The sequence below is a fragment of the Syngnathus typhle genome, linkage group LG11 (genome assembly GCF_033458585.1).
Source record: "Syngnathus typhle isolate RoL2023-S1 ecotype Sweden linkage group LG11, RoL_Styp_1.0, whole genome shotgun sequence".
NCBI lineage: Eukaryota > Metazoa > Chordata > Actinopteri > Syngnathiformes > Syngnathidae > Syngnathus > Syngnathus typhle.
In genome coordinates, this window is record NC_083748.1 from 13,559,093 (window position 1) to 13,570,500 (window position 11,408).

The 11,408-nt window shown below is 44.1% G+C and overlaps 3 protein-coding genes across 3 annotated transcripts; all 3 read left to right on the forward strand.

The window, feature by feature from the left end:
* Nucleotides 1-656: 656 nt before the first annotated feature.
* On the forward strand, nucleotides 657-3,518 carry LOC133162354 (adenosine receptor A1-like). The gene is made up of 2 exons (XM_061291485.1): nucleotides 657-2,047; nucleotides 2,336-3,518. The coding sequence occupies exons 1-2, from the start codon at nucleotides 1,719-1,721 to the stop codon at nucleotides 3,009-3,011; spliced, it is 1,005 nt and encodes a 334-aa protein (XP_061147469.1). The 5' UTR covers nucleotides 657-1,718; the 3' UTR covers nucleotides 3,012-3,518.
* A 207-nt stretch (nucleotides 3,519-3,725) lies between these two features.
* Nucleotides 3,726-6,199, forward strand: LOC133162355 (adenosine receptor A1). Its single transcript, XM_061291486.1, has 2 exons — nucleotides 3,726-4,271; nucleotides 5,337-6,199. The coding sequence occupies exons 1-2, from the start codon at nucleotides 3,916-3,918 to the stop codon at nucleotides 6,013-6,015; spliced, it is 1,035 nt and encodes a 344-aa protein (XP_061147470.1). The 5' UTR covers nucleotides 3,726-3,915; the 3' UTR covers nucleotides 6,016-6,199.
* Nucleotides 6,200-8,316: 2,117 nt separating this feature from the next.
* Nucleotides 8,317-10,044, forward strand: rplp2 (ribosomal protein, large P2). Its single transcript, XM_061291581.1, has 5 exons — nucleotides 8,317-8,442; nucleotides 9,163-9,286; nucleotides 9,556-9,604; nucleotides 9,682-9,777; nucleotides 9,919-10,044. Exons 2-5 carry the CDS (start codon nucleotides 9,164-9,166, stop codon nucleotides 9,993-9,995), a joined length of 345 nt encoding a protein of 114 aa, XP_061147565.1. The 5' UTR covers nucleotides 8,317-8,442; nucleotide 9,163; the 3' UTR covers nucleotides 9,996-10,044.
* Nucleotides 10,045-11,408: the final 1,364 nt, after the last annotated feature.

Below are 11,408 nucleotides of genomic sequence, written 5' to 3' on the forward strand. Positions count from 1 at the left end.
CACCGTGAATTGGGCCAAAGTGGAATCGGGGACCATAATGAAGAGCCCAGACGCTTTTCAGCCCCTGTCGTTCACATGCTAATTTATGCAAAGAGTCCACAGCCCTTTGCGCTGGTCCAGTAATTGCAAGCTAAACACTCGACACTGACCAAATTGGATCCAAAATACTGTCAATGTATGTATGTAACTAATATCATCCTGATTTTGTTATCAATTGGACAATTTCAATGTATATTCTTATAATTGATATACTAAATCCTAGTGGTCATTTGAAAAGGAGGCAACTGAATTATGTGAGTTGTTTTTTTTCCCCCTTCATTTTCATTTTTTCAACAATGTTCATTCTTTCAAGAGGCATCATTATATCACGATATTGCACGCTTTGGGCATCTTGGTACCAATAAATTAACTCGAGGAGATTCATTTGAGAATGTGCTGCCGTATTATTGCCAATGTTGAAGTGAGTTGAGGAGCTTCGTTTAGATAAAAGTAGTGCTTTGCATCTGTAGATGCATCCACAAACATCACCAAGCCAACTAAATGTGCTCTTTTCTTGTGCCATAGATGAACAAATGATCTTCTGCCTTGCCTTTCTTCTGTCCTTTGGGCTGAGGTAGTAGATTGAATAGTTGTGGGGTTTGTGTCCCCCTCTGAGATAACTATACAATCTACTGTCTTTGCCCGTGAGACAGCTCGCTCGCCGCCAAGGTGGAGAAAAATAGCGCAAAGTGAGCCCATTTGCACTTAATGGTGAGTGGAGCCTAGCGAGATGAGGTAGTAGGTTGTATAGTTTGTGGGATGCTGCCAGCAAGTGGTGATAACTATACACTCTATTACCTTCCTTGAGGGGCACAAAGAGAAGCTTATTCCACGCTGTCGTCCTTGCGGGGTCCTTATGAGCGTCATCGGCATGCTTTTGCGAATAATATGTTATATATATAATATATAATAAAACAGTTGGCTATCAACCCAATGTTTGTCAGTATGTGTATGAGGAATAAAGCTCTCTTCCGATTTAATCCAGGTTTCAAAATAATCCCCCCTTTTAGTCATTTCAGTAAGCTTTGTCAGTGTTTTGAAATGTACTTTTAACCACGCGAACCACATGGAGTCATGCTGTATATGAAATGCGCCATATCCATAAAGCTGCATTGAATTGTACACCTCCATTTTTGTCCTCCTCGATATTAAGAAGGCAAACGTTCCTTTTCATTCAGGCGGCGCATCATTATTGATGATGACACATCCGTTTGCTCTACATGTCAAGTAGTCCTCTGTGAGTAATTGTGAAAGTAATTCCAGTGGCATGTGATGCGCTCTGTGGAGAAGTGTACCTGAAAGAAAAGGCCTCATCAGATCTGAAAGTAGCACTGACACACAAGCGGAAGTTGAGACTTTTTTTTTGTTGATGTTGTGGTTGATTTCATATATCTATCCATAGGTGGGTTTTCCTAAAATGAATCACACAAGACAAACAACAGCGTTGGGACAAATGACCATTGCGTCTGCTGATTCACTTAAGCGTCACGGCACTCATTTGCTCGTGCGCCGCACTCATTGAAAGAAACGAAGCAGGGGCTGCTTCCTGACGCTGCAAAAGCGTCAAAGTGTCAGTCTTAACAGGAATAGAAAGAAGCACACAGGACTTCCTCAAACAAATTCAAGGTCGAGATACATTGCATCAGTGTGCTCGTGGAGCGAGCCACAGAGAAGATAGGATGCACACGGGCGAGGTGGTCTACGCTTCGTTGGAGGTGCTCATAGCCATCTGCTGCATTGTGGGGAACGCCCTGGTCATGGTGGCTGTGCACACAACCAAAAGTGTGGGGCAGGCCACCTTCTGTCTGATGGTGTCGCTGGCGGCGGCCGATTGCGCGGTGGGCCTCGTGGCCATCCCGCTGGCCGTGCTGGTGGACGGCAGGGTGAGCACGTCCTTTGGCGCCTGCCTCTTCATCAGCTGTGTGGTCATCCTGTTGACCCTGGTGTCCGTTTTATCCCTCATGGCTATTTCGCTGGACCGCTTTCTCCGGGTGTACGTCCCGCGCAGGTAAGCGTTGTTTGGAATATTTGGGTTGCTTCATTGAGCCAAATTACAGGAAAATTATAGCCCGTTATCATATTTCTTTAGGAGTCTGTCTGTGATTTGCAATTAATCATGCTAGCTTTGGTTCTATTGTCATCCCCGATTGTTCTGAGAGAAAAAAAATCTTAGCAGTACCTTATGGCGCGAGTGGCAAGGAAACATTCATTCATCGGGTGATTTGCGACAACACACGGCAAGATAACAACATGCTCGGAGAAAGCTGATGAAACATCCATTGGGTTTTGTTTGCAGGTATAAAAGGACGGTCACACAAAGACATTCACGGTGTGCCGTCGCCGCGTGTTGGCTTATCGCTCTGCCTCTGAGTTTCGCGCCCATGCTGGGCTGGCACAACCGAGACGCGACTCCCCCCAACTCCACGTTCACCTGCCGGTTCATCGCTGTGATCCCCATGTCCTACCTGGTGTATTTCAACTTCTTCCTCTGCATCCTGACTCCGCTGTTAGTCATGTCGGCGCTGTACGGCTACATCTTCTGCGTCATTCGCGGCAGCCTCCGAGAAAAGCCGGGCAACGGCGTCCAGGCCAAATCTCACATCTACCTGAAGAAAGAGAGGCAGTTGGCGGGTTCTCTTGTCCTGGTCCTGGCCCTCTTTGCCCTCTCTTGGATTCCGCTGCATGTGCTGAACTGCATTGCCTACTTTGAAATAGCCACGGTGCCGGTGAGCGCTTTCCACGTGGGCATCGTGTTGTCTCACGCCAACTCTGCCGTCAACCCGGTGGTGTATGCCTTTAAGATACGTAAGATCAGGGCGGCTTACCTGGAGATCTGGAGGAGATACCTCGCGTGCAGGGACGAGCTTCAAGGCTCTCAATCCAGCCAGACCACAGACAACAACCAAAGTAGCAACAGTGTGGACAACAATGTGCAACTACATGCCAAAATTAGTTATATTGTGGAAAATTGATGAAATGGGGCAACATATAGTGACAACAGGTTGAAAGTTGTGGAATCATGAAGGCCGTTGAAACATAAAGCTACAGCTATTCCGCCATCTAGTGGTTTTTTAGAGTGCCTGATATCCAATGCATTTATTTGCATACTCACCCATTCCATTAGGATAAGTTGCTTGGGAAATTGGCTTTCATTCAGTCTTTTGAGTCCTCAATATAAATGCATCATTGTGTGGTGAACAATTGTTGTGATGCTGAGGGTGGAAGCCAAACTTTCATGTTAAAATATAATTTATTCAGACAACTATATATAATCTAATATATTTCAAAAGAATCGAATAGAATAGAAAAAAAAACACCCAACCACAAATATCTCGCTTACTGTTGCTGAGGCTGAGTTAGCAACCAATCAGCTGTTAACTTTTAGCAACTTCTTTACCATGCATCCATCAAAGTATCACTACCCGAGTCAAAAATATATATTTCTTTAAGATGAAAATAAATTTCTCCACGTTCCCTCACTTTCCTATCGTGATGTGTACGCTCTCTCCAATCAGTACTAATGCATCCATCTGCCAATTAAAGATATATCCAAAAAGCCTTGCCAAAAAGCATCCTTCCTGCAATTACACTGAGACCACATCCCTCTAAAACACACACACACGCACACACACACACACACACACACACACACACAGACTTCTAACCACTATTGCAGAAAACAACATCTCTCAGAGAGAGAGAGAGAGAGAGAGAGAGAGAGAGAGAGAGAGAGAGAGAGAGATTGCAAGACTTGTGATACTCTGCAGAAACTGTGCAGCCTGCATTTGGCATCTCCAACATCTCAGGAAGAACACGATGGACGGTAGAAAAGTGGAAGGCAGTAGTTGGTCCCATTTGCATCCATAAGGGTGAACCATGTCATCCTTTCCCGGGGTGAAGGTACGGGGGAACGTGGACACGGTGTACGTTTCGGTGGAGGCGCTCATCGCCCTGGCATCGGTGGTGGGCAACGTGCTGGTGGTGCTGGTGGTGTGCGTGAACCCGGCCCTGCGGAACACCACTTTCTGTTTCATCGTGTCCCTGGCGGCGGCTGACATCGCCGTGGGGGTGCTGGTGATCCCGCTGGCCGTCACCATCAGCCTGGGTATCAGTACGAAGTTCTACACGTGCCTCTTCCTGTCCTGCCTGTTGGTGATCATCACTCAGGGTTCGATCTTGTCGCTGCTCGCCATCGCCGTCGACCGCTACTTGAGGGTCAAAATACCAACCAGGTGAAGAAAAAAAAAAACATGCCCATGTTTGTCCTGTCTTGAAACCTCGTCTGGTCTGAAACTATAAATTCAATTTGAAAGCATCCAACGTGAAACGCTTAGCCCATCTTGAAATGGTCATTTGCAACGCTACACTTTCTTCATGCAGTAATATGGAAAACTTAAAAACTGCTTTTTTGCTGTTTGGTTTCCGTCAAGGGTTGTACAGCTTGCTTGTTATTTTATTTTCGGCCGGCCGCATTAAATTCATTGGCTTCGGCAGAACATTTGACATCATGTTCATCTTTAAAGTCCTACGAAATGTAGTCGTCCACTCTCATTTAACGAACAACAGCCTTTACGAGCCTTTTTGGCCTCCTCCCCCACAGCCCTATTAAAAAGGACTTCTGATCTCTTCGTTGCAGTGGACTCCACTTCGCTTTCCATCGTCATCCTCCTTAATCTAAGTGCTGCCTTTTTCCCAATTTGACACAGCTCTCCCCCATTGCTTCATACGACTCGGTCCTTTGGATTTGTCCCAGACTCTGTTACTTTCGGCATGCCCCAGGGCTGTGTACTGGGCTCCCTGCTTTCCAGTATCTGCACTTTACCTGCGACTCTCAGCACCATTGAGTGGCTCTAGAACCACCTCAGCACCACAACTGGGTTTCTTTTACCACTTTCAAACTCCAAACACGCCATTTGAAGATCACCTCCCCACTCTAACTGCACTGCGTTGTATTTCATCTTCTTCCGTATAATCCCGTGTTGATTTTTATTGGTGTACAGCGTCTTAGAGGGTCTCCAAAGGCACTCCCAAATAAAAACGGATGATTATTGTTGTCGCCAAAGCAGACATCGGCTCATTCCGCTAAGCCGTTCAATCGACGTGAGCTTGACTCCCGTTGTTGTTTACGCCTTTCATAGCACCGTATATCCTCTGGCGATCAATGCACTGTACATCGGAGGCTTTCAGCGAAATTAAAATGTCTGCCCAAATAAGTGACTTAAGGCAGCAGCTGTCTTTTTACATTGCCCACGTCTCACTTGATGCTTTTATTGTTTCCGGACTGTGATTTTCAAAAGGTACACCAGCATTGTGACGCAGCGGCGTGCGTACGTGGCTGTCTGCCTGTGCTGGCTGGTCTCCTTCCTCGCTGGCCTGGTCCCCATGGTGGGCTGGAACAACCGCCAGGTCTTGGGCAACCTGAGCGGATCCGACTACATGGTGTGCGAGTTCACCGCCGTCATGAGGATGGACTACATGGTCTACTTCAACTTCTTCGGCTGGGTGGTGGTGCCCCTGGTCGTCATGATCGCACTCTACGCCGAGATCTTCCGCGTCATCCGCCGGCAGCTGAACCGGCGGGCCGAGGCCACGTCGGACGGCGAGCGCTACTACCGCAAGGAGCTGAAGCTGGCCAAGTCCCTGGCTTTGGTGGTGTTGCTCTTCGCAGTGTGCTGGCTACCTCTTCACATCATCAATTGCCTGGACTTCTTCCACCCGGGCCGCGCCACGCCTAAGATGCTGGTGTACGCGGGTATCTTCATGTCGCACGTCAACTCGGCGCTCAACCCAATGGTGTACGCCTTCCGGATCAAGCGCTTCCGCGTTACGCTGCTGGAGGTGCTGCGGGGCTGCGTGGCATGCTGCGGTGGCGCGAGGGCGAGCCCGTATCCCAACAGCGTGCCGCCACTCGCCGAGAAAGTGGACGCGGCCTTGCCGCAAGGTCTGCAGCGTGTCGATGACGTGAAGCGTTTGTAGCTTTCAATGCGGACCTTCCGAGGGACACGTTAGAGCAGCGGGTTCTCAAAATGGGGATCTAGAAATTCTAGGCTGGTCGATGAGCCGAAGTTTGGGGTACAGCGGAACGATTGGATTGGATGGACAACGCTTTAGAATGCAATTTTTAGTCTGCAAAAAACAATTAAATTCAAAACTGCTTTCATTTTGGATTTGTCAGGTTTTATTTCCTATGTGTCTTATTTATTGATATTGTTTCTGCTACCGTATTTTCCGCCCTATAAGGCGCACCTAAAAACCTAAAATTTTCTCAAAAACCAACAGTGCGCCTTATAGTCCGGTGCGCCTTATATATGGACCAAATTCCTAAATTCAAAGTGGCCCGAAGTATTGTGTCATGAAATCAACCATAAGTGGCCCGCTGAAGACTATGAATCATGACTCAAAAAGACTATGGATCATTATTTTATGATTATAAAGTAATTTGTTCCGTCTGAAGTTGAAATAAAAAAGATAAAATGGAGAATGATTTGATTTGGATTAAAAATCTGGCATGATGCATTAATGGTGCGCCTTATAGTCCGATGCGCCTTATATAAGGATAAAGTTTTAAAATGGGCCATTCATTGAAGGTGCGCCTTATAGTCCGGTGCGCCTTATAGGCCGGAAAATACGGTAATTTCAGTGCTTAAGAAATGCAGTCTACAGGTGCAAGCCATTGTGTTCACTAACTAAGCAGATACACTGTTTTTCATATTAAGTCATAGCTCATTTGCCTTTATTTTAGAAAAAGACCAAATGGCCTGGCTACATTTCTTGATTTGAAACTGGATTCCTAATGAAATTCCCTTACATTTATTTCAAAACCCAATGTCCTTTTTCGAGGCTTTATTGGAAACCATAAAGTATGTTTTGGACAGCACTCTTGCCAACCATTTCCACACGATTGAGTCCATTTGTTTCTCCAAACATTCCCCTCCCTCACAATGACGCAGCTGCTTATAGTCTCACCATCTGCCAGCTTCATCCTTGATGAGGGATTTCAAAAGTGCTGAGTGTGTTCTAATCCACAAGCCTTCATTTTAGCAAAGCCAGGTGCCTCACATTTCTTACTTCTGCAACACACCTCTCACACAACAGCGGCCAAAAATCTTCTCTTTCTCGCATCTTCCAGGCTGAATTGAATCAGGTAGGATCATCCTTGCATGAAATTCCAATGGGCGTTTTTCCCCTTCGTAAGTTTTCATTGTGGTTATCAGACAAGAAGGTTCCTCATTCAAGGGCTGCGCCATGGCAGATCCGCACGCGGCCGGGGGAGGCCAAGACGCGGAGGCTCCCCAGTCTGACGTGGATGAAGCTGATGCAGCCTTGTTACACTTTAGCAAATACAGCGAAGTTCGCCAAGCGCGTTCGTGGCAGCAGTGGAGCTCCAGAGAGAAGGCCAACTACTACATCGACCGCTTCTTCCTTGGCTTCCTGATGGTCTTTCTGCTCGTGCTGCTGGGCGAGTGTGCGTACAAAATGTGGTACGTGACCAACGTGAGGAAGATTGCCGAGTTTGCGTCCGACTCCGTAGGCTTCCTCTTTGATTGGCTCCTTGCCCAGGAGGGACATGAGGACCTGGCTGAACTCTGAATTACAGCCAGGTCATTTTTCAGCATTGTTTTAAGTGTAAAAGAAAATAGATAAACCTGATAGACAAAATGTTATATATATTATTTTATGTCAGGGAAATAAACATGTACGCCACAAACTGAGTCAATTTGGACTGTCATAATCAGTGATGAGAAATAAAGTACAAGTATTTATATAAGAGGATTTTTCAGCTCGGCCGATCTGTTTTTCACTCCACATGCACCCTGAGATGTTTTTATATGAATTTCCTAATATCAATATTAGCACTTTAGCTCAGTAGCTTCCAGTTCATGTGACCCATTGACCTCAAACAGTGGAGAACGATATGTACTGGTTGAGATACACCTCGAATAATCTCATTTGAATGCTTTAAATATGTGATATGAATTTATTACTGTAAATAGTAGCGTTTTCGCTCAATAACTTGAAGGTCATGTGAACCAACTCCATTAAAATGCACTGCTGAGAATAATTCAAATGTGCATGTCAGTAATCCATTCTTTATTTTGAAAAACAACATTAAAAAAAACATTATACTGAGGCATATTCAAAATTCCTTGTAAATTGCACAACGTTATTTTTGAAAACGGGTTGTTGACAGCCAGAATAAAAGCAAAATCAGAATGAAAAACGCACCAAACATTGCTTTAAGGCAGCGTCATACATTGGCGTAGTGACGTCATGATAGGCGTCTAAATGGACCAATTGGATTGCAGCCTTCCGGTCCTACATATTTCGGGAACGCCCCTCCTTCCGTCCCACTCTTACGAATTTCCAAGCGTGACCGACGTTTCGTGTCTTTTTAGACTTAAAGTAAGTTAAAACCACCCATGTTTGTCTTGTGTACGATGAGTTAAGTAAATGTTAATAGTATTAAGAAGTATATGCCCAATACCTAGTTCTCATGGGCGACCAATAACGTTTTAGCCGGAGCGAAATGCTGTTTTGTGTCAGAAATGGAGGACGGTGAAGACAGTCCGCCGCCATGCTGCCATTGTTTGAAATATTTCTACAACGATTAATTATAGTGTATATTCGTGACGCTGAATACGATCTCCGTACGTAGTCTGCCCTTTAACCACGTTTAAAATGCTGGTCGGAGGCGACGCTCAATGTTAGCCTGTTTAGGGTAGCTTATGCCATTATAGATAGAACAGCTCCAGGGGCGTAGATAGCTCACTCGTTCACTTGGGGTGGGTGGTCCAGTGGACCTCGTCAAGCATCCAAATAAAGTAGAATTTTACGTCACTAAGACATATTTCTTTCTTAGAATTACTTTGAAGTGTTCATATAATATGTTTAAGATAAAACAATCTTTTATACCTTTTGGAATTGTGTATGTCAGGTCAGTTTTCAAGTCATCCAGGTCATATTAATAGCCCAACAATGTCCAAGTTATGGTCATTTGGTTTGAAAAATGTAAAAAAAGCCATCTATGTTTGACTGGAAAAGCTGTCAACTATAAGATGGAAACAGGTCTGAGCAGAAAAGGAAGATTTCAGCTCATTTGGAATGCTTGTGCGTTGTTGACAGAATGCGTTACGTGGCCGCTTACCTGTTGGCTGTGCTCGGTGGGAACACCAGCCCCGTGGCCAAAGACATCAAGGCCATTTTGAGCAGCGTAGGGATTGAGGCTGATGATGATCGCTTAAACAAGGTATGCAGTTATTTTTGCAGTACTCCATACGCTACCACAAAGAAACTACATTAATCATACATTTAAATTCCTGACTCCTCCACAATAAAAATGTGTTTTATACATCTATATGTATTTAAATATAAATAAGGTATATATATACATGTATACCTTAAGGACACACACCTTTTTTATAATTTAAATATATACCTTATTTAAATACTCTCTAGGCATGATATAAAGCATATATTGGAAACTTATCTTCCAACAACAATCTGTTTTCTGTGCAGGTCATTAGTGAGCTGGAAGGGAAAAACATCAATGAAGTTATGAATTCAGGTAAAAAAAAAAATTATAATAATGCACTTTTAAGATGCGGCACCAGGAAATGTTGAACTTTCCTTTTTTCCTTGCAGGCCTCTCTAAGCTAGCCTCCGTACCAGCGGGTGGCGCTGTGGCAGCTCCTGCTGCTGCAGGAGCTGCCTCAAGCGCTGCAGCCGCACCTGCTGCTGGTAAGTCTTTGCTACTGATTTACTTTATTCCCAAATTCTGTACCCCAGAGTCTGCGTAAAAGCAAGATTTAGCTGTACTTTGAATTATTATGGAAGCACAAAGATTTAAGCAATCCTGACGGTCACTCATTTATTTTTCAGCGGAAGAGAAAAAGGAGGAGAAGAAAGAAGAATCAGAAGAGTCGGATGAAGACATGGGCTTTGGACTCTTTGATTAATCTGCCTTTACTTCTAAAAAGCAATAAAGTAAAAGGTTTACGCAGAAAAGTGTTTGAGCCACCCTTTATTTTTCTTTATGTGTATACTACACATAATGATGCTTAACATTTGTTTTTGTTTTCATGCTAGAGACCTAACAGATGGAAAAGAAAATCATTCAGTTGATTGCTTGGCTGAACAAGAAGGGTTCACTCAAGGTTCACAAGATTTGCTATTGTAACTATAGCACACTTATGATTGTTGGACGGACACAAATGTTTTCTACGGACGCGTCAAGCTGCCATTGTGATACTGCAAAAGCGCTTGAATGACATAGCCCAGTCCGAAAATGTTCATTTCACATTGGCAGTAGTTTTACGGTGAGGGCAAAATGACCTCACCGTAATGACCTCAAAACTCCCCCAGAAATGGCAGTTGTAGTACAGAGACTGGCCTGCAGGATGCAGTAAATTGCCATCTGAGATAACTTCCCACAACAGAAATTTGACAGCCAACAAGCAAGCCTACTTTGATAGAAAGAAGGCTGGATGGATATATGTTGGGCTCCAATTTCTTGCCAGACCTGTTTCTTGTAAGTCCCAGTGAATAATGAATGAGATTTCACACAATTGCTTTTAAAAGGTATTTAAAAGAAGTCAAAGTCAGCTTTGTTGTCAATCTCTTCACATGTCAAAACACACAAAGAAACCGAAATGATGTTTTCTCTATCCCACGGTGACGAGACATATTACACAATAGACATACAAGTAAGCGACACAATATAAAACAAGAAGGCAAAAATTCAAACAATAAATAGTAAGAGTGATGAATAAATAATAAACGGATAACACAATAAATAAATGCGTTTCATTTTTCGTTTCCTCATGACCGATCACACAAGAATACATTTGGAATAGCCTTAAAATCAACCTGTACTGAGAAAGAACACAACAGATTATATTTTTAAAACTACAAAAAATATACAATCTAAAGAGCGCGTTTCTGTCAGTGATGTTACGTTATATAAGATGAAAAGTCTTGTATATGTAATTTATGGTGATATTTCTTTCCGTAGTAAGCCTCCCCCCCCCCCGCCACAGGACGTTGCACCATGCTCATATCTTCACCCACACGCTGCGATCACAGTGGTATGTATCGCTGCTGTCAATTTTCCACTTCCTCTTTCACTTAGTGCTCCAAGAAGCTAACTGTGCTGGACTTGCAATGTCGACCCTCCGACAGCACATGTTTACATTTAGGAGTCTGAGGCTTAATGATTGCTGCAGTTGTGTGAAGGCAAATTGTGCTTTGATTCTATATTTCAAAATGTTTTGGCACAGATAGAACCTTTTGCAAAAAAAAAAAAATGTTTGCAAATTTGAGATGACAGCTGCGTCAAAGCAAACGCAAAAGTGTAAGGCGTTCCTCGTCCT